The sequence below is a fragment of the Heptranchias perlo genome, chromosome 1 (assembly GCF_035084215.1).
Source record: "Heptranchias perlo isolate sHepPer1 chromosome 1, sHepPer1.hap1, whole genome shotgun sequence".
Classification (NCBI taxonomy): Eukaryota; Metazoa; Chordata; class Chondrichthyes; order Hexanchiformes; family Hexanchidae; genus Heptranchias; species Heptranchias perlo.
In genome coordinates, this window is record NC_090325.1 from 138,976,581 (window position 1) to 138,998,319 (window position 21,739).

Genomic DNA, 21,739 nt, shown 5'->3' on the forward strand with positions numbered 1-21,739 from the left:
TCCCTTTTGAAAGGGAAATATTTGCAGGGCTATTGGGCTAACTCGTTCAAAGAGCTAGCACAGGCATGAATGGTCTCCTTCTGTGCTGTATGATTCTCTGTACTGCGCCGTGATTAGCTTCTCATGCAAGTTAAGCGTCGAATTCAACAGAAGCAATACAAGTCCGTCTCTGTACTTCTTTCTTTAACCAGCTGGAGTTTGTCGTATGTCCCATGCGCACAGTCGCTGTAATCACCAGCGAGAGGAAAGCGGGCGAAAGCAAGAAGCAGACGGGATCACAATAAGGTGCGGTGTGGGATCCCGTACCCAATATTTACTGCAGTCAGTCTTAAAATCTAATGACTGAGCCGGAATAAAAGTTTTGATCATGACGTATTGGCACTCTGCGAGAATGCAAGAAAAAGATATATACACACATGAAAGACTTCGTTAACATTTACTTAGTAATACAAGTCGTCTGGGATTTTTTTTGACAGGAATTCAGCACCACGGTCGTTCAGAGCAAGTTCGGCTGCTTTGCTAATTGTTATCGGAAACACGTGAATACCAGGTGGATGCTTAGCATGCAAAGCTTTGATTCCTCTTAGTGACCGCGATTCCGTTTATTTTATTAATATATAAAAAGCACCGAAGACTGAGAAAGAATGGCAGAACGGTTTTACCATTATCGGGAAAAGTGCTACTATGAATCCCTCAGATTATTCTTTCAAACGGTGCTATTTTTTGGGACTTGTCAGATTGTTCTATCACACAGATTGAGTTTGTCGATAGACGAGGGACAACCACCGGAGACTATAGTGGGGGATATCAGCGCTGCGCTCCCCGCTGGGGCAACGGCCAGTGGTTATTTCATATCGGAAAGCAAAGAATCGGTTGTTTTTAGTGACCTAAACGTCGATGTGGGCACAGGAATTATAAAAACAGCAAAAGTACTAGATCGAGAGACTACAGATCGATACGAATTTGTGGCTGTAACTTTGACTGGGCAGATGGTCAAAGTGGAGATCGTGGTCAAGGACGTGAATGACCACGCACCGGTTTTCCAGAGGGATAAAATTCAACTCAACATCTCGGAACTAACCCCGATTGGGACAAGATTTCAACTGGACGAAGCCTGGGACCCAGATACGGGAGAGTTTAGCACCCAAGGCTATGTGATCACTCAAGGAAACCCGGGGACATTTCAAATTCAGTCCAAGAAAGAGGTGAACAGCCTTAGTCTAGATCTTGTGCTAACCGCCCCCCTGGACCGGGAGACCAGGGATTTTTATTCTCTCATCGTCCAGGCTTTCGATGGGGGAAATCCTCAGAAGACGGGGCGGATGCAGCTCGACATTAAGGTCCTGGACGAAAATGACAACCAGCCGTGGTTTAACCAGACGGAATATGAAGCCTGGATTTGGGAAAACGCGGCCCCGGGCTCTCGGGTCTTCCAGGTCCACGCCAGCGACCCGGACGAAGGGAGCAACGGCTTAATCACGTACGAGATCAATCTCAGGCAAAGCGACCCGAACGGGCACTTCGCCATCGACGGGGAGAGCGGCGTGGTCCGGGTGCAGAAAGCGCTGGACCGGGAGAGTCGCGCCATGCACCAGCTGGTCATCCGAGCCCGGGACCACGGCTCCCCGGCCGAGCTCGGCAGCGCCTTCCTCTCGGTCCGACTGCTCGACGTCAACGACAACAGCCCCTCCATCAGCATCCTGTACCTGAGCGAGAGCGGGCAGCCCGAGGTGTCCGAAGGGGCGGCCCGCGGGGACCCGGTGGCCAGGATCTCGGTATCCGACCCTGACCTGGGGGACAGCAGCGACCTGCGGCTTTCCCTGCGAGAGGAGGGCGGAGAGAGCGGGAGATTCGCGCTGCTCAAGTCCCCGCTGCCCTCGCTTTACTTGCTGTGCGTGAGCGGCGCCCTGGACCGCGAGGAGCAGGACTCGCACCGCCTCACGCTGGCGGCCTCCGACTCGGCCTCCCCGCCGCTGCGGACCGAGCGCTCGCTCTGCCTGCGCGTCACCGACATCAACGACAACCCACCCGCATTCGAATACGACGAGTACGTAACGCGCGTCCCCGAGGGCCCGCTTCCCGGCGGCGGCGGCGGCGGCGTCGCGCTCCTGCAGGTGCGCGCGCACGACCCCGATCGTGGCGACAATGGCGCCGTTAGGTACGCCATCTTGGAACACGAAGCGGAGCGAGGCGGGAGCGCGAGCGGCCAGCGGCGGTTTGAAATCGATCCGGTGACGGGATTTATCAGCATGGTGAGTTCGTCTGCTTGGCTGGACCGGGAGATCAATGAGGTAATTCGCTTGGTGGTGGTGGCCCAGGACCTGGGGGAGCCGCCCCTCTCTTCCACCGCCACCGCCTTGCTGCACGTCGAAGATGTGAACGACAACGAGCCGGTCTTCGAGCGGCAGCTGTACAGCGCGACCGTGCAGGAGCAGACGGGCCCGGGGAAATGTTTCCTTCAGGTGAGTGACAGCGGAAAGAGCCCAAAACCCCGGGAGAAAGAGTCAGTAAGGGCCAAATGCCCAGGGAGCCCCTGCCCCTGCCATTGACCCAGCCCCTGACCGTGGCCTAGCACACGGCACCGCCTTTGCCCTAAACGTTGCCTTTGCCGTGGCCTAGCCCTCGATGTTGCCTTTGCCCTTGGACCTTGATCTTGTCTTTGACTTTGTCCTAGCCCTTTATGTTGCAATGTTCATCGCCACGCACCCTGAATAACGTGTGGGTTGAAACTGTACTGTGCAACACTGGCAACGAATGTTAACATGTCTTTGCTATTTTAATAAAAGTGTCAATCTTTATAAAGTAGTGGAGGAAGAATTTTCATTCTTTGTTGTGAGTACAGAACAGTGTGGTTTAAATCAATAACAGCAACTTGCGTTTACATAGCGCCTTTAATGTAGGGAAACATGTCCCAGTGCTTCACAGAAATAAATGGATGCCAAACCAACAAAGGGGATATTAGGAGTGGTGACCAAAAGCTTGGTCAAAGAAATGGGTTTTAAGGAGGAGCTTAAAGAACAAATGGGAAGTGGAGGGGCTAAGGGCATACCAGAGCTTGGGACCTAGGGGCTGAAGGCACGGTCACCAATGGTGGGGTGAAGAACGAGGATGCACAAAAGGTTAGAGTCAGAGGAACAGAGAGGTCACGAGAGGGTTGCAGGACTGCAAGAAGTTACAGAGATAGAGAGAGGCGAGGCCATGAATGGATTTAAACACAAGGAGGAGAATTTTAAATTGGAGGTGTTTGGGTACTAATGTAGGTCAGTAAGGACAGAACTGATCGGTGAGCAAGGACCTGCTATGGGATAGAATACGGTCAGCAGAATTTTGGTTGAGCTGAAGTTTACGGAAGTCTAGTCAGGAAAGGATTGGAATACTCAACTCTGAAGGTGACAGAGGCATGGATTAAGGTTGCTAATGCAGCTGTTACGGAGGTGCAAGTAAGAGGTCTTTTTGATGGAGAAGATGTGAGATCGGAAGTTCAGTTCAGGGTCAAATAGGACACAAAAGTTGCGAGTAGTCTGGTTCAGCTTGAGACTTTGGCTGGGGAGTGGGATGGAATCGATAGCAAGGGTACAGAGTTTGTGGTGGGAGTGGAAGACAATGACCCTGGTCTTCCTACTGTTTAACTGGAGGTAATTGAGGCTCATCCAAGACAGGATATCGGACAATTAGTTCCAGAGGTGGTAAAGTAGAACTGGGTGTTGTCAGCATACATGTGGAAGCTGACCTCATGTCTATGGACAAAGTCGCCAAGGGGCAGCATGTAGACGGGGAAGAGCAAAGGGCCAAGGATAGATCCTTGGAAGAACCCCAGAGGTAGCAGTGCGGGGGTGGGAAGAGAAGCCATTACTGGAGATGCATTGGCTATGATCAGATAGGTAAGATAAGCACTGCAGGCTGTATGTAGGGCGCCAGCCACTGGCATTCATATATTATCTTCTTTTTTTTCCTCATTATCTGTATTTCTCATTTCTGTTTTCAATCTGCCTTGATGTGGAATTTGTGTGTTTTCTCTTGCTTTCAGAAATAGAAAATATGCACAGTATTTCTGTTAACATTTGAAAAAGCAGGTTAACATTTTATATCGGGTATGATAGTGTAGTGGTCATAGAAACATAGAAAATAGGAGTAGAAGCAGGAGTGGGCCATTCGGCCCTATGAGCCTGCTCCACCATTCAATATGATCATGGCTGATTCTCTATCGCAATACCATATTCCCGCTCTCTCCCCATACCCCTCAATACCTTCTGTGTCTAGAAATCTGTCTATCTTCTTCTTAAATATATTCAGTGACTTGGCCTCCAGAGCCGCCTTTGGTAGAGAATTCCACAGGTTCACCACCCTCTGAGTGAAGACATTTCTCCTCATCTCAGTCCTAAATGTCCTACCCCATATCTTGAGTACTAAATCCTCTTGCAGTGAAGGCCAACATACCATTTGCCTTCCTAACTGTTGCTGCACCTGCATGTTTGCTTTCAGTGACTGGTGTTCAAGGACACCCTGGTCCCTTTGTACATCAACATTTCCCAATCTATCACCATTTAAACAATATTCTGCCTTTCTGGTTTTCCTTCCGAAGTGAATAACTTCACATTTATCCACATTAAACTGCATCTGCCATGTATTTGCCCACTCACTCAACTTGTCTAAATCGTCTTGAAGCCTGTTTGCATCCTCCTCACAACTCACGATCCCACCTAGTTTTTTGTCGTCAGCAAACTTGGAAATATTACATTTGGTTCCCTCATCCAAATCATTGATATCGATTGTGAATAGCTGGGGCCCATGCACTAATGCTTGCGGTACCCCACTAGTCACTGCCTGCCACCCCGGTAAAGACCCATTTATTCCTACTCTCTGTTTCCTGTCTGTTAACCAATTTTCAGTCCATGCCAGTATATTACCTCCAATCTCATGTGCTTTAATTTTGCACACTAACCTCGTATGTGGGACTCTGTCAAAGGCCTTCTGAAAATCCAAATACACCACATCCACTGATTTTCCCTTATCTATTCTACCAGTTACATCCTCAAAAAACTCCAGTAGGTTTGTCAAATATGATTTCCCTTTCATAAATCCATGTTGACTTTGTCTAATCCTGTTGATATTTTTTAAGTGTCCTGTTATCACAACCTTTATAACAGACTCTAGCATTTTCCCTACTACTGATGTTAGGCTAACCGGTCTGTAGTTCTCTGTTTTCTCTCCCTCCTTTTTTAAATAGTGGGGTTACATTTGCCACCCTCCAATTTGCAGAAACTGTTCCATAATCTATAGAATTTTGGAAGATGATGACCAATGCATCCACTATTTCCATGGCTACCTCTTTTAGTACTCGGGGATGCGGATTTATCGGCTTTCAGTCCCATTAATTTCTCCAGCACTTTTTTTTTACTAATACTAAATTCCTTTACTTGCTCCTTCTCACTAGACCCTTGGTTCCCTAGCATTTCTGGGACGTTATTTGTGTCCTTTTCCGTGAAGACAGAACCAAAGCATTTGTTTAATTGCTCTGCCATTTCCTTGTTCCCCATTATAAATTCTCCTGTTTCTGACAGTAAGGGACCTACATTTGTCTTCACTAATCATTTTCTTTTTACATACTTGTAGAAGCTTTAACAGTCCGTTTTATGTTCCTTGCAAGTTTACTCCCATACTCTATTTTCCCCCTATTCTATGGTATGGAACTAGTGACCCTGAGGTTGTGAGTTGTGAAGTTGAATTCAATCTATCTGATGATTAGTTTTCCTGGTGCTAGACAATAAATTATCAAAGCTTCCATAATATTATTAAAAAAAACTTAAGAAAGGAACCTGCCACCCCTATCCAGTCTGGCCTACATGTGACTCCAGTCCTACAATATACCCTCTGTAGATCTGAATCAACAGACCTGTTAGGGGGTCACCATTGACCAGAAACTTAACTGGACCAGCCTTATAAATACTGTGGCTACAAGAGCAGGTCAGAGGCTGGGTATTCTGCGGCGAGTGACTCACCTCCTGACTCCCCAAAGCCTTTCCACCATCTACAAGGCACAAGTCAGGAGTGTGATGGAATACTCTCCACTTGCCTGGATGAGTGCAGCTCCAACAACACTCAAGAAGCTCGGCACCATCCAGGACAAAGCAGCCTGCTTGATTGGCACCCCATCCACCACCCTAAACGTTCACTCCCTTCACCACCGGCGCACAGTGGCTGCAGTGTGTACCATCTACAGGATGCACTGCAGTAACTCGCCAAGGCTTCTTCGACAGCACCTCCAAAACCCACAACCTCTACCGCCTAGAAGGACAAGGGCAGCAGGCACATGGGAACAACGCCACCTGCACGTTCCCCTCCAAGTCACACACCATCCCGATTTGGAAATATGTCGCTGTTCCTTCATCGTCACCGGGTCAAAATCCTGGAACTCCCTAACAGCACTGTGGGAGAACCTTCACCACACAGACTGCAGCGGTTCAAGAAGGCGGCCCACCACCACCTTCTCAAGGGCAATTAGTGATGGGCAATAAATGCTGGCCTCACCAGCGACGCCCACATCCCATGAACTAATAAAAAAAAAGGCATTGGGTCAGGACAAGACTCTTGTCAATCTCAGCCCAGTTGACCCTGCAAAGTCCTCCTCACTAACTTTGAGGACTGGTGCCCCACAGCCAATGTCCCAGACTCTTCCCTCACCATCATTATGTAAGTCCTACCCCACCCCATGAAATCTCATGGCTTCATGTCAAACGAGACCTAGGAAACCTTCTGCTGATTATCATCTAACACCCCAACTAGTGATTCAGTACTCATCCATGTTGAACACAACTTGAGAGGAAGCACTGAGGGATGCAAGGGCACAGAATGTGCTCTGGGTTGGGACTTAAATGTCCACCACCGATAATTGTTCTGCAGTACCACTAAATTGGCCAAATCATAGAATGGTTATAGCACAGAAGAAGGCCATTTGGCCCATCGTGTCCGTGCCGGCTCTTCGCAAGAGCAATCCAACTAGTCCCACTCCCCCACCCTTTCCCCGCAGCCCTGCAAATTTTTTCCCTTCAAGTACTTATCCAATTCCCTTTTGAAAGCCATGATTGAATCTGCCTCCACCATCCCCTCAGGCAGTGCATTCCAGAGCATAACCACTCACTGCGTAAAAAAAGTTTTTCCTCATGTCGCCTTTGATTCTTTTGCCAGTCACCATAAACCTATGTCCTCTGGTTTTTGACCCTTCCGCCAATGGGAATAGTTTCTCTCTATCTACTTTGTCTAGACCCTTCGTGATTTTGAATACCTCTATCAAATCTCCTCTCAACCTTCTCTGCTCTAAGGAGAATAACCCCAGCTTCTCCAGTCTGTCTACGTAACTGAAGTCCTTCATCCCTGGAACCATTCTAGTAAATCTCTTCTGCACCCTCTCTAAGGCCTTCACATCCTTCCTAAAATGCAGTGCCCAGAATTGGACACGATGCTCCAGTTATGACCGACCCAGTGTTTTGTAAAGGTTCATCATAACTTCCTTGCTTTTGTACTCTACGTCTCTATTTATAAAGCCCAGGATCCCATAATCTTTTTTAACCACTTTCTCAGGATTTCAGGATTTTGACCCAGCGACGATGAAGGAACAGCGATACCCTACCACTTTCAAAGATTTGTGCGCATATGCCCACAGATCTCTCTGTTCCTGCACCCCTTTTAGAATTATATTGCCTCCTAGTTTTTCCTACCAAAATGTATCACTTCAGCTTTAAATTTCAGCTGCCACGTGTCTCCCCATTCCACTATTCCAGCAGCCTGTCCAAGTCCTCCTAAAGTCTATCACTATCCTCCCGAAGGATATGGCCGCCTGACTGGGCCTGTGTCAGACCGTGAGGGAACCAACATAAAAGATTAATCTTTGTGACCTCATCTCCACGCCCATCCACAATAGCATTGGTAGGAGTAACAACTGCATAGTTGTTGTGAAGACAAACTCTCGTCTTCACTATTGCTATGAATTCTGCCATGGACCTGCGTCCATAGCAACTCTTGCTTTCACTCCATTCTGCTTAATTGGTTTTTGCAATTGCAAATTGACTTGGCAAAAGTTAGCAGGTCCGTGTGGTATAGGTGATTGAGAGAGTTCAGGTCGTTCAGAGGAATCCCTTAAATTGTGCTACTGTAATTTAATAGTGTTAGTGGCAGATTTAGGTTGATGTGGCTGGCATTAATGTTTAACTTGTTTCAAATGCAGTCACTGGGTTGCAAGTATATTCAAATCTTGGTGAGTTTGTGTGCGCTAACTGCCATTGGTTGATGGTGCTCATGCAGAGCATGGACTGTCAATAACATAAGCTGAAGAAGTGCATGGAATTTTAACATGGCAAGGATTGAGGGGTACAATTCCAGTTAAAACTTTAAAAATGAAATAGAAAGGAAAAGAACACCTTTGACAGAGAAGAAGTAAAATATTATTCATGGGATTGTTGGAGGTAGGTGTCTGAAGGGGGAAAAGCACAAGGGTGCATTGGTACTACTATGCAGCATCAGTGTAAAACAGTTTCTGTCGTCGGTGCCTGACCATTTTGATAGTGGAATTCAGCAAGCATGAAATTTAAACAATAAGTAGTACTGTTATAAATAGGTCTTAAAGATCTACGGAATGAAACTTTAACTCTTTGATTTCACGGTCTACAGGGCCTAAATTCAGTATTGTAGACCCCTATATTCCTACGTTGATGAGCTACATCATTAAATAAATAAATAAATTTAAAACAGAAATAGACAGTTTCCTAGAAGTAAAGGGAATTAGGGGTTACGGGGAGCGGGCAGGAAATTGGATGTGAATTTAGATTTGAGGTTAGGATCAGATCAGCCATGATCTTATTGAATGGCGGAGCAGGCTCGAGGGGCCGATTGGCCTACTCCTGCTCCTATTTCTTATGTTCTTATGTATGTTAAATGCGTTCTACATATTCAGATAGAACATCTGATCAGTGAAGTTCACATCTGAATGTTTAAAACTTTTTTACTATATTTCTGTGTATGCCATTTTTATGCAGGCAATAAGCCATTTATTTTCATGTGCTTAATTCCTATGAAAATAATACAGGAATGTATCAAGAATATGTAGGCCTGAATTTTTCTCCCATTGGGTTTTCAGCGGGCTGGCCTTAACATCTGCCAATGCAAAACTGCATGTAAACTGCAGCAATTTCCTCCCAGCACCCTCGTTAGCCATGCAGGGTGGTTTGAAGGCCAGTGTACCACCCTTCATTGTCTTATTGCTGTTGGGAGGGAGGCGAATACAGTTCTGGTGCAGCCTTTAAAAGGCTGAAGGCAGTTGAAGGGCACCATCATTTCTCAGCAGAATGGAAGAAGGTATAGCATCCTTGGGTGTCAGCAGCTGTGAGGGCTGCCAGATTTTCCGATGAGTCAGTGGAGAATCTGCTGACAGAAGTGAAGGCCAAGAGGAACTGTCTGGGCATTGAGGACACGAGGCTCCATGGGAGAGTGTGTAGGCTGCCTGGAGGGAGGTGGCAGATGCAGTCAGTCCAACCTCCAATACCCCATGAACTGCCACACAATGTAGAAAAAGGTTCAATGACCTCACAAGGGTGGCCAAGGTAAGTTAAGGCTCTGATGCCAATAAACATCCTCTACCACTCATACAGCTTCACTCACCTCCTTGCCTGTTATACTTTTTCTCTCAGCATCTGGGTTTCAGGGAAACTCAGTTCTGCTAAGGAAAACCTCTCCAAAGACTTCACTCCAGATCACTGTCGCCTCACTTTGCCTGCCACAAGGGACTCTTAGTCTTCAAGGACACTTTCAAAGGGATAAGACTCCTTCACCTCTCATCATGACGGTAACCATGCCCTCACATGGGGCAAGTCTCATTGATACTTACAGGTCTGTAAAATTGTCTTCTCTCCTAAAGGGAAAAAAGGCATACAACCAGTGCCATACAAGAGCACCTGGGGGAAATTACCTCACAGAAAACCCTGAGTCCACAGGAAGAGGAGGCATTGGATAAAGTAGGACCCATGTGAGGTCATAATTGTTGTGATGAGACATGAAGGTATCTTGTCCCTTTAAAAGTGTCCTTGAAGACTAGCAGAATACCTTGTGTGCACCAGTTAGAAGGTCCAGTTAGTAGATCTATAATACTCCATGTAGACACAAGTGACTCCCTGCTCAGATATAGCATGGGTTAGATGCACAGTAATGTTCTACCAACAGTGCTCCTTAACAATAACCGCATAAAATTTTGGCTGATCGCACAGAGTGTAAATTGTCAACTGCCTTAGCATGGGCAGTCCATGCAAAGAATTCTCTTCAGATGGTTGGAGGATATAGTCCTTACCAGCTAGTCTGTGGACACTATCCCAAATTACCTTCTGTTCTTTGTGATAATCCTCCTGCTCTGGAAGGTACTACAATTAGTGCCATTTTTTTCTGAGCAGTTAGATGCTATGCATGCAAGGAGACAGGCTTTTATCAAGGCTGAGGTATCAGAACATTAGTAGAGCACTGAGGCATCGTATTAGGCCATCTGAGACAGAGTTCAATTCAGGAGATTTGGTATACTATAAAAGAGAGGGTCATAGGGAATGGAAAGGCCCTGGTAAGGTAATAGGTCGTGACAGTAAGACTGTAATTGTCAATGGCAGTCAAACTGTTAAGGTCGATTCCTCATGATTAATTGGAATTAATTATAAAATCTTGGATTCTGAGCAGTTAATAGAAGTAAACAAGGCACCTTGTGCCTCAGATGTTCATGATTCTTTTGATGAGGTTCCTGAGGTACAGTCTGAGGTAGATCAAGGGCTGGACAGTGGTAATGTCAGTGATCAAGAAACACATGACACAGCTATCACATCCACAGTACAATTACCCACAGTGGTTTCACGGGTGACATATGTTGCAGAGGGACTAATGAACGGAGGGGTACAACAATTTTAGGATGTGCAGGCAAAGCTACTGGTAAGTTTAAATTTTGGTTGAATGTTCGGAATGATGGCCATGCAGCAAGGTCCATGGACTGGCAGAATGGGGTAAAAGAGTGGAGAGTACGAAAGCGGAGTACAAGTAGTGATAGAGAGGCTGGAAGTGAATCTCACGTCAGAAAGTGATCGCGAACAAGAGGTGAAAAAGGGAGATCTTGCATTAGTAGTCCCTACAGACATAGAAATGTAATTAGCAGACGTAATTTGACTAGGTCAGACAATGAAACAAAGACCATAGAACAGTCATGTAACAGAATTAGAAGCAGTAGTCCTCATGATCATGAAGCTTTGGTGGCTGCCAATAAACTTGATAAACGAGTAAGAGAGGCAAAACAAAGGGAGTTAGATGTACAGAATTTGGAGTTTATTCTGATAAGGGTCAACTAGCTTTGCCGCATAGGTGGGTTTGTGTTGAAAAAGCCCTTGCAGATGGGACTTATAAGGCTAAAGTGAGGTTGGTAGCTAGGGGTTTTGAAGAGAAACTGGATGTTCGAGTGGATTCTCCCATTGCTGGAAAGGTAATCTTAAAAATCTTTTTGGCTCTTTTGGCAACATATTCATGGGAGTGTAGGTCAATTGACATAAAATCCACATTTCTGCAGGGTGATACTTTTCAGAGAGCAGTGTTTCTGAAACTGCCTAAAGAGGCAGCAGATGCGGAAGGAAAACAACGGAAACTAAACAAATTCTTCTATGCCCTGAATGATGCTTCCAGGGTATGGTATTTTTCGGTGAGATCTGTTCTGCTGAAAATAGGTTGTGTTCAACTAAAATCAGATCCCAATGTTTTATTGGTACCATTAAGGAAAACTTTCAGGCATCTTCCTGATGCATGTTGATGATTTCTTTTGAGGTGGTACTGCGGAATTTGAGAAATTCGTCATTAATAAGATTAGAGTATCTTATTGAAAGATTATCTTATTGAAACATCCAAGATTCTGAGGGGACTTGCTAGGGTAGATGCTGAGAGGATGTTACCCCTCATGGGGAAATCTAAAACTAGGGGGCATAGTCTCAGAATAAGGGGTCGCCCGTTTAAGACGGAAATGAGGAGGAATTTCTTCTCCCAGAGGGTCGTGAATCTTTGGAATTCTTTACCCCAAAAAGCTGTGGAGGCTGCGTCATTGAATACATTCAAGGCTGAGTTAGACACATTTTTTATCAGCAAGGGAGTCAAAGGATGTGGGTAAAAGGTGGGAAAGTGGAGTTGAGGTAAAAATCAGATCAGCCGAGATCTCATTGAATGGCGCAGCAGGCTCGAGGGGCCAAATGGCCTACTCCTGCTCCTATCTCTTATGGTCTTGTAGTAGAATTTAAAATTGGGAGTCAGGCCTGTGGGGCTTTTAAATATATTGGTTTCTATGTTAAGCAGAGTAGGTCTGGGATAACTTTAAATCAACAGTCCTATTTAGAGAGTCTTACTCCCATCCCAGTGAATCGTACTAGGTCATCTCAGAAAGGTGATGTTCTATCTAAAGAAGAGACAGAGCAATTATGAAGGTTGATTGGTCAGTTGAACTGGTTGTGCACTCAGACTAGACCAGACACTAGTTTTGATGTGTTGGCGTTACGTACTTCAATGAAGCACCCCATAGGAGAGAATGTTTTAAGGGCAAATAAAACATTACGAAAATTACATGTAGATAAATGAAGCTAGTTATCTTCAGCGATGCTTCACGTGCTAATCGTACTGATGGGTATTCTAGTGCAGCTGGTTTCGTAGAGGTTCTTATGGGTGAGAATGGGAAATGTTGTCCTTTAGCTTGGGAAGCTAAGAAAATAAAAAGGGTTGTTAAAAGTACTCTGGCTGCTGAAACACTGGCTCTTGTTGACGAAGTGGCAAATATTTTGAGTGACATTTTGTACAGTGGGAATACTGAAGATTGTATACCCATTGAATGTTATGTAGATAATCGTTCATTGTGGGATAATGTACACTACAAAAAATGTGAGTGAGAAAAGATTACGGATTGACCTTGCTGGCTTGGAACAAATGCTGGTGGGAAAGGAATTTTCTAAAATTAAATGGGCGGATTCGAGCCATGAACTGTCGGATTGTTTTACTAAAAGAAGTACATGTACGAAGAAATTATTAGAGGTCCCGGAGACGGGTTGCCTCACAATATAATACTTGGAATAGTATAAGTTGTACAGTGTATGGAAGTTTTTGATGTTTAAAATTTTTGTTTGTATTGTGTCTTTTATATGTTGTGTTTATTTTTTATTTAGAGAGAGAAGGGAATCTGTTAATTGTAGCTATGTGATTTCTATCAATTAGTGTTAATTGTATTCAGGCTCTCTTGTATCCATATATGAGAGCTTATCTAGGGTGTGGTGTGTGTAATGTGGAGCTCTGTGAATAAAGGCTTGGAAGCAATTGAGGACCAGGCTCTAATATTCCATCTTTCACCGGGCTATCCAGCTTAGAATACTCACTACTGGTGTCACAGCATTGGCATCTTCATTGCCCATTTAGTCTGAATCGCATATGTTTTCCTGTATGTTAACTTCGTGTTAGCTAAGTTTAATTTCATAGCAACATCATAATATAAATGAACCCCAAAATGTCTTCTAGGCCAAATAGGCAAAAATCTCAAAAAGTGACATAATTCCCTCCTCTGGGAGAGGTCCATTGCATGTGAGCTCAGCATCTCACTTGTGAAGAGCATGTGGCCTATGTTAACAATGCCACCACAGCCGCCGATCCTCCTGTACTCCTTGATTCCACGGGCTAAGTTGAAATCTGCCCAAGAGACACGCCACTTCTCTGTCCGGCGCCTGTGTTACCTTACTCCAACTGTGGTTGCATGTATTGCACAATGGTGTTTGCCAGCACAGGCTGAGTCACTTTGAATTGCCTGCACAGCCCCTGCAACTGAACTACGACACAACCCCAGCATTGTCCTAAGACTAGCTGACTATTATTCACTGGTTTTGCCATGTGCTGGCCCTGCTGATTCACCTGCTATTTAGCTGAAGTAGCCATGTGTGATAAACAGTTCACACCACCTCCAACTGGGTGGTGTATCACTTAACCTTCCATGTCTTCTCCCTGACCAGGCAAGACACAAGGCTATCTCATCCTGAAGGAGTTGTGGGGTAGCACCGCTTTCTGGCCATGTTGGGAACCCCGTGTGGCAAAAAACTCATTCCATGGATAAAGCGCCTTTTTAAATTCACGATGTGAAGTGAGCAATGAGCTTTCTCTCTGCTTTTCTCCAAACCCTTGGGTGTGGTTGGCCAGCTGCACCTCCTCAGCTCAGCTATTCTAGCCTCCCTGGCCAGTCAAATCCCTGAAATTATTTGATGCATAACTTGCCATTGCTTTGCATGCCTTCGCTGTGCTTGCAACTGGTATGACAAATCCTGTGCCTGAAGTCATGTTGCCTCATAACTTTGTTTAGATAGGAGAAGCTCTGGACTTTGTGCCACTCTCAGTGGCTTCTGCAACCAGTAATGCCCATTTTTCTTTTAATGCCCTGACCTACATTTCTCTTAGCTGCTTGTCTACAATCTTTTTAGTATCTACACCACATTGTTCCATTTGTTGGGTATTGTTAAGATATGGCAACCTCATGGTTTTGATTGTATAGGAAACCGGTCAATAGAATGATGTACAACTTGACATGAAATTTGGAATTTACTTGGATCTTTAAGCTAAATTGAATACATTACACATGTTTAGGAAGTGTTTTAAAAAATATTTCCTGTACAAAAATTGTTGTGGACTATGTTTAGAGAATGCAATCAAAAATATCAGTTTAAATTTAGCTGTAGCTCATTCCAGAAAATTGGATTTGACTTGGTTATTTTTACACTTGCATCAATTTAGCATTTTCCTTTTTGCTTCATCAAACCTAGTTATATGTGACACTTCAGCTTTAACAGTTTACTGTTTGTAATGTACAGTATGTGTTTAAACATTTAAATATATCTATGAAAGACTTTTTAATGAAGAATATTTTCAGAATCTTTTATACTTGCCTGATGTAGCTACAAGCTAACTGATATTCCAGCCTTTCTAGGTTTGATTTGTTTTGTCATCAGGTTTTGTCTTGCCTTCCATACACCAGATATCACATAGCAGGTCAAACGTTTGAACAATCTCAGATCTGTTCATTCATTCTCTTCTGCTGAAGTTCATGCACTGAACTTACATGTCGAAGAAAGGAAAGTATCATTGAATTCATGGAATTCATTGCTTTTTTTCTAAACTATTGAACTGTTCAGTAAGATGTATGCTGACTGGTAATAATTAATGAAATAACATTACCATTCAGGGACACAAAGAAGAGTGCCAAAAATAATTCTTGTTTCCAATTAGTATGCACTTTTTAAACCTTTATTGTTTGAGAGACTGATAGTTCCAAAAATCTGGCCAGGCAGTTCTCACTCTGTCAAATTTTAATTTGACAATTTTAACATAATATGACTATCAAAGCTTCAATAAAACCTAAAATAATTAACATGCTCTGACTTAAAAAGATTCAAAATAAGCTTAATTCATATTCGCCATTTTTTTGTGTGTGGGATTTATGAAGCTTCAACATGGGTGATATTTTTAGGTTTAGGTTTATATGCAAATACCTATTCTTTGTTTTCCCCTTTATGCTTCACTTTGTGGAGTCTCGTTCACTATACGTTTTTCAGCAGAGACAGAAGAAATGTGCGTTTTTGTGAATAGTGAAAAGCTTGCAAATGGGTTGAATATTTAAATACAGTAGTTCAGTTTCCTACTGTGTAGTGAATAGAGACATTTTAGTGGATCAGAGAATTCAAATACAACACTGTTGTTCTGTGATGAGTTCATTACATGAGTATGTCCTTCAATAAGAGGGACAATGTATTGACCAGTGAAATAAGGGACTGTATGAGGAGCCACTGAGGAGCTAAATCAAACAGTTAACGCCTTTGTATCAAAATCTCCTTTTCACTATTTGAACAAACACCATGGGTGTTCATAGGATAACATCTCTGATCGTAACTTCTACTGTATAATTTAATCTGTCCAATTTTGCTATACCGTAAAACATATATATCGTGCAGAGAAAAACATAAATTCTAGTGTATGATGCAGACAATGTGTTGGAAATATACATTTTTAGCTTGTATGTATTTTTACATATGATAAATGCATTTTATTTTATACTGTGTAGCTCTGAAATTGGAAGACTTTGCTCCTTTTGTTTTATTCGTTCATGGGATGTGGGCGTCGCTGGCAAGGCCGGCATTTATTGCCCATCCCTAATTGCCCTTGAGAAGGTGGTGGTGAGCCGCCTTCTTGAACCGCTGCAGTCCGTGTGGTGAAGGTTTTTGCACAGTGCTGTTAGGAAGGGAGTTCCAGGATTTTGACCCAGCGACGATGAAGGAACGGTGATATCTTTCCAAGTTGGGATGGTATGTGACTTGGAGGGGAACGTGCAGGTGGTGGTGTTCCCATGTACCTGTTGCTCTTGTCCTTCTAGGTGGTGGAGGTGCTGTCGAAGAAGCCTTGGCGAGTTGCTGCAGTGCATCCTGTGGATGGTACACACTGCAGCCACTGTGCGCCGGTGGTGAAGGGAGTGAACGTTTAGGGTGGTGGATGGGGTTCCAATCAAGCGGGCTGCTTTGTCCTGGATGGTGTCGAGCTTCTTGAGTGTTGTTGGAGCTGCACTCATCCAGGCAAGTGGAGAGTATTCCATCACACTCCTGACTTGTGCCTTGAAGATAGTGGAAAGGCTTTGGGGAGTCAGGAGGTGAGTCACTCGCCGCAGAATACCCAGCCTCTGACCTGCTCTTGCAGCCGCAGTATTTATATGGCTGGTCCAGTTAAGTTTCTGGTCAATGGTGACCCCCAGGATGTTGATGGTGGGGGATTCGGCGATGGTAATGCCGTTGAATGTCAAGGGGAGGTGGTTAGACTCTCTCTTGTTGGAGATGGTCATTGCCTGGCATTTGTCTGGCACGAATGTTACTTGCCACTTACGAGCCCAAACTGGATGTTGTCCAGGTCTTGCTGCATGCAGGCTCGGACTGCTTCATTATCTGAGGGGTTGCGAATGGAACTGAACACTATGCAATCATCAGCGAACATCCCCATTTCTGACCTAATGATGGAGGGAAGGTCATTAATGAAGCAGCTGAAGATGGCTGGGCCTAGGACACTGCCCTGAGGAACTCCTGCAGCAATATCCTGGGGCTGAGATGATTGGCCTCCAACAACCACTACCATCTTCCTTTGTGCTGGGTATGACTCCAGCCACTGGAGAGTTTTCCCCCTGATTCCCATTGACTTCAATTTTACTAGGGCTCCTTGGTGCCACACTCAGTCAAATGCTGCCTTGATGTCAAGGGCAGTCACTCTCAACACCTTCTCTAGGGCAATTAGGGATGGGCAATAAATGCTGGCCTCGCCAGCGACGCCCACATCCCGTGAACGAATTAAAAAAAACTCACCTCTGGAATTCAGCTCTTTTGTCCATGTTTGGCCTAAGGCTGTAATGAGGTCTGGAGTCGAGTGGTCCTGGCGGAACCCAAACTGAGCATCGGTGAGCAGGTTATTGGTGAGTAAGTGCCGCTTGATAGCACTGTCGACGACAACTTCTATCACTTTGCTGATGATTGAGAGTAGACTGATGGGGCGGTAATTGGCCGGATTGGATTTGTCCTGCTTTTTGTGGACAGGACATACCTGGGCAATTTTCCACATTGTCGGGTAGATGCCAGTGTCGTAGCTGTACTGGGACACCTTGGCTAGAGGCACAGCTATTTCCGGAGCACAAGTCTTCAGCACTACAGCCGGGATGTTGTCGGGGCCCATAGCTTTTGCTGTATCCAGTGCATTCAGCCATTTCTTGATATCACGTGGAGTGAATTGAATTGGCTGAAGACTGGCTTCTGTGATAGTGGGGATATCGGGAGGAGTCTCACTCGATGGGAGTGCTGATCAAAGAATTGGTATGGACATCAGTACACTGATTTGCAATCTTCTGGGGAGGCAACTCCAGTGAGCATTGTAAGGCACATAAACTCTAGCATGTGCTTTTGCTAGGGGTTCTGTGGTTTCTCCTAGAAACAGCTACCACCATTTCCTTCCTGTACTCTTATGCTGTTTGCCATCTTGGTCTGCAACAAACAGAATGATAGCAAGATCATTTTAATGTGTATCATGGCAAACACATTATACTTGGTGAACTAGCCTGCACCTTTTCATATGGTTCCATTTTGTTGCTTTTAGTCCTTAATAAACCGTACAGAAATTAAACAAATTCATATCTCTTCCCTAATTTTATCACTACGTTATGCTCTCATGTATGCACAAAGCACTCAGCTATTTCATGCTGTAAGTTTCCATGGCTCATGTGCTCGTTCAAAAAGTTGAATCCATCTCTTTATAATTGTATACAAATATACAAAATTGACAGATAGGAAAAGACCAGCTGGTCCATCAAGCCTGCCCGACACTTCATGATGGCTGGAGCATCATGACTAGACATTTCCTCCGCCCCCACCCCACCCCCCTGCAGCCACGTAATACCCTGGGAAATGCAAAAAAAACCCCACGGCCAATAAGGGAATAATACCGTGGGAAATTCCTCTACGACCAGTCCAGGATATCATATGGATCAAGTGTTATCTATAAAGATACTTGCCTTCTATATGATGCGATCTCTGCCCCAGTCAAGAACCGGACTCTTGAAGGCAGAGAATCAGCACCCAACACACCAAGTAGCAATGTATTCCAGAGGCTCACTACTCTGAGAAAAACAGAACTGCCTTACATCCAGGCTATTCCTTCTCTTGCATAGTTTAATTTCATGTACCCTGGTCCTCCCCAAACTCTTAAACTGAAATAATTTATCAGTAGACACGCTATCCAACCTTTTAATAATTTTATAGACCTCTATCAGGTCGCCTCTAAGTCTCCTCTACTCTAAAGTAAATAGACCAAGGTCCTTAAGCCTATCTAAGTAGCTGAGGTTCTTTAAGCTAGGAATCATTCTTCTGGCTGTCTATATCACCCACCATGTCGGGGGACCAAAACTCAGATGCGGTCTGACCGGGTACGTGTATGGTGACAAAATGGTGTCTTTTGATTTATACTGAATGGTTTTATTAATAATATAACCCAATACCCTGTTAGCTTTAGCTACAGCTTCTCTACATTGGTAGTGAACCTTCAGCAATCTGTGTACAATAGCATCTGGATCTTTTTTTCTCTGAACCTCTTTCAGTATTGTTCCCTGCAAACGATAGGTGTATTCTGTGTTGGCCCTACCAACCTGCATGACACTACGTTTATCTAAATTAAATGTCATTTACCAATGTGTCGCCCACTCCCCTAGCACATCTAAATCTTATTGCATTTGATTGCACTCCTCTACTATCTTAACCCTTGCACAGATTTTGGTGTCATCTCTGAGTCAACACGGCTTTGTGAAAGGGACACCGTGTTTGACTAATTTATTAGAGTTCTTTGAGGAAGTAACGAGCAATGTGGATAAAGGGGTTCCTGTGGATGTGGTGTACTTGGATTTCCAGAAGGCTTTTGACAAGGTGCCACATCAAAGGCTACTACACAAAATAAGAGCTCATGGTGTAGGGGGTAACATATTGGCATGGATAAAGGATTGGTTAGCTAACAGGAAACAGAGAGTAGGCATAAATGGGTCAATTTCAGGTTGGCAAGATGTAATGAGTGGAGTGCCACAGGGATCAGTGCTTGGGCCTCAACTATTTACAATCTATATCAATGACTTGGATGAAGGGACCAAATGTATGGTTGCTAAATTTGCTGATGACAAAAAGGTAGGTAGGAAAGTAAGTTGTGAAGAGGACACAAGGAGTCTGCAAAGGGATATAAATAGGTTAAGTGAGTGGGCAAAAATTTGGCAGATGGAGTATAATGTGAGAAAATGTGAATTTGTCCACTTTGGCCGGAGGAATAGAAAAGCAGTATATTATTTAAATGGACAGAGATTGCAGAACTCTGAGGTACAGAGGGATCTGGGTGTCCTAGTACATGAATCACAAAAGTTAGTATGCAGGTACAGCAAGTGATTAGGAAGGCAAATGGAATATTGTCATTTATTGCAAGGGGAATGGAATATAAAAGTAGAGATGTTTTGCTACAGTTGTACATCGCATTGGTGAGACCACATCTAGAATACTGTGTGCAGTTTTGGTCTCCTTATTTAAGAAAGGACATAATTTGCTTTGGAGGTGGTTCAGAGAAGGTTCACTGGACTGATTCCTGGGATGAGGGGGTAATCTTATGAGGAAAGGTTGGACAAGTTGGGCCTGAATACACTGGAGTTTAGAAGTATGAGAGGTGATCTTATTGAAACATATAAGATCCTGAAGGGACTAGAAAGGATAGATGCTGAGAGGATGTTTCCCCTTTTGGGAGAGACTAGAACTAGGGGCCACAGTTTAAAAATAAGGGGTCTCCCATTTAAGACGGAGATGAAGGGAAATTTTTTCTCAGAGGGTCGTGAGTCTGTGGAACTCCCTTCCCCAGAGAGCAGTGGAGGCAGGATCATTGAATATTTTTAAGGCAGAGTTAGATAGATTCCTGATTAACAAGGGAGTCAAAGGTTATAGTAGGTAGACGGGAAAGTAGGGTTGTGGCCGCAATCAGATCAGCCATGATCTTATCAAATGGCAGAGCAGGATCGAGGGGCTGAATGGCCTACTCCTGCTCTTAATTCGTATGATCTGCAAACTTACAGACTATACTCCAAACACCACTGTCCAGACAGTGAACAGAAGTGGGCCTAGGACTGATCCCTAAGGGACACCACTACTAATGTGCATCCAGGCTGAACTACTCCATTAATTACAACTTTTGGCTGCGGGATTGGTGCCAATTCCTAATCCAGCATATCAAATTCCAACTGATATCACCCAAGATTCTATCTTAAGTAACCTAGTGTGAGGTACCTTTATCAAATGCTTTCTGAAAGTCCAGGTAGACTATTTACCGGATTTACCTCATCCACTACCCTAGTGACTTTCTCAGAAAACTCTCTAAAATTTGTAAGGCACAAACTATTTTTCTGGAAGCCATGTTGTGTATTTCTAATGGCCCCTTCCCTTTCCCAGTGATTATAAAGGGTATCTCTTATGATCCCTTCTTGCATTTTCCCAATAATGGATGTCAGGTTGATGGGCCTGCAGCTCCCTAGCTCTGATTTGTCTCCTTTTTTTGAAAATCGGAACTACATGAGCTAGCTTCCAATCTAAGGGAACTATCCCCAACTCTACTGAACTATTTAATAGAAGTCTTGAAAATTATGAAGGGGTTTGATATGGTAAACGTAGAGAAGATGTTTCCACCTGGGGAATCCAAAATAAGGGGACATAAATATAAGATAATCACTAATAAACCCAATAAGGAACGGTATACTGGGTACGGTAACATAGTGGTTATGTTACTGGACTAGTAATCCAGAGGCCTGGACTAATAATCCAGAGTCGTGAGTCAAATCCCACCATGGCAGCTAGCGATTTTAAATTCAATTAATTAAATAAAAAATTCAGGAATTAATAAAAACTAGTATCAGTAATGGTGGCCATGAAACTACCGGATTGTCATAAAAACCCACCTGGTTCACTAATGTCCTTTGGGGAAGGAAACCTGCTGTCCTTTCCTGGCCTGGCCTATATGTGACTCCAGACCCACAGCAATGTGGTTGATTTATAATCGCTCTCTGAAGTGGCCTAGCAAGCCACTCTGTTGTAAAATCTCGCTTAAAAAAAGTCATCATAAGAATAAAACCGGA

General features: G+C 44.2%; 1 protein-coding gene across 1 annotated transcript in view; it reads left to right on the forward strand.

Moving 5' to 3' along the window:
• Window positions 1-644: 644 nt before the first annotated feature.
• The window catches only part of dchs2 (dachsous cadherin-related 2), a 162,783-nt gene continuing 141,688 nt past the window's right edge, over window positions 645-21,739 (forward strand). The window contains exon 1 of the mRNA XM_067982273.1: window positions 645-2,462. Coding sequence (XP_067838374.1) covers window positions 645-2,462 — 1,818 coding nt within the window. The remainder of the gene's footprint in view (window positions 2,463-21,739) is intronic.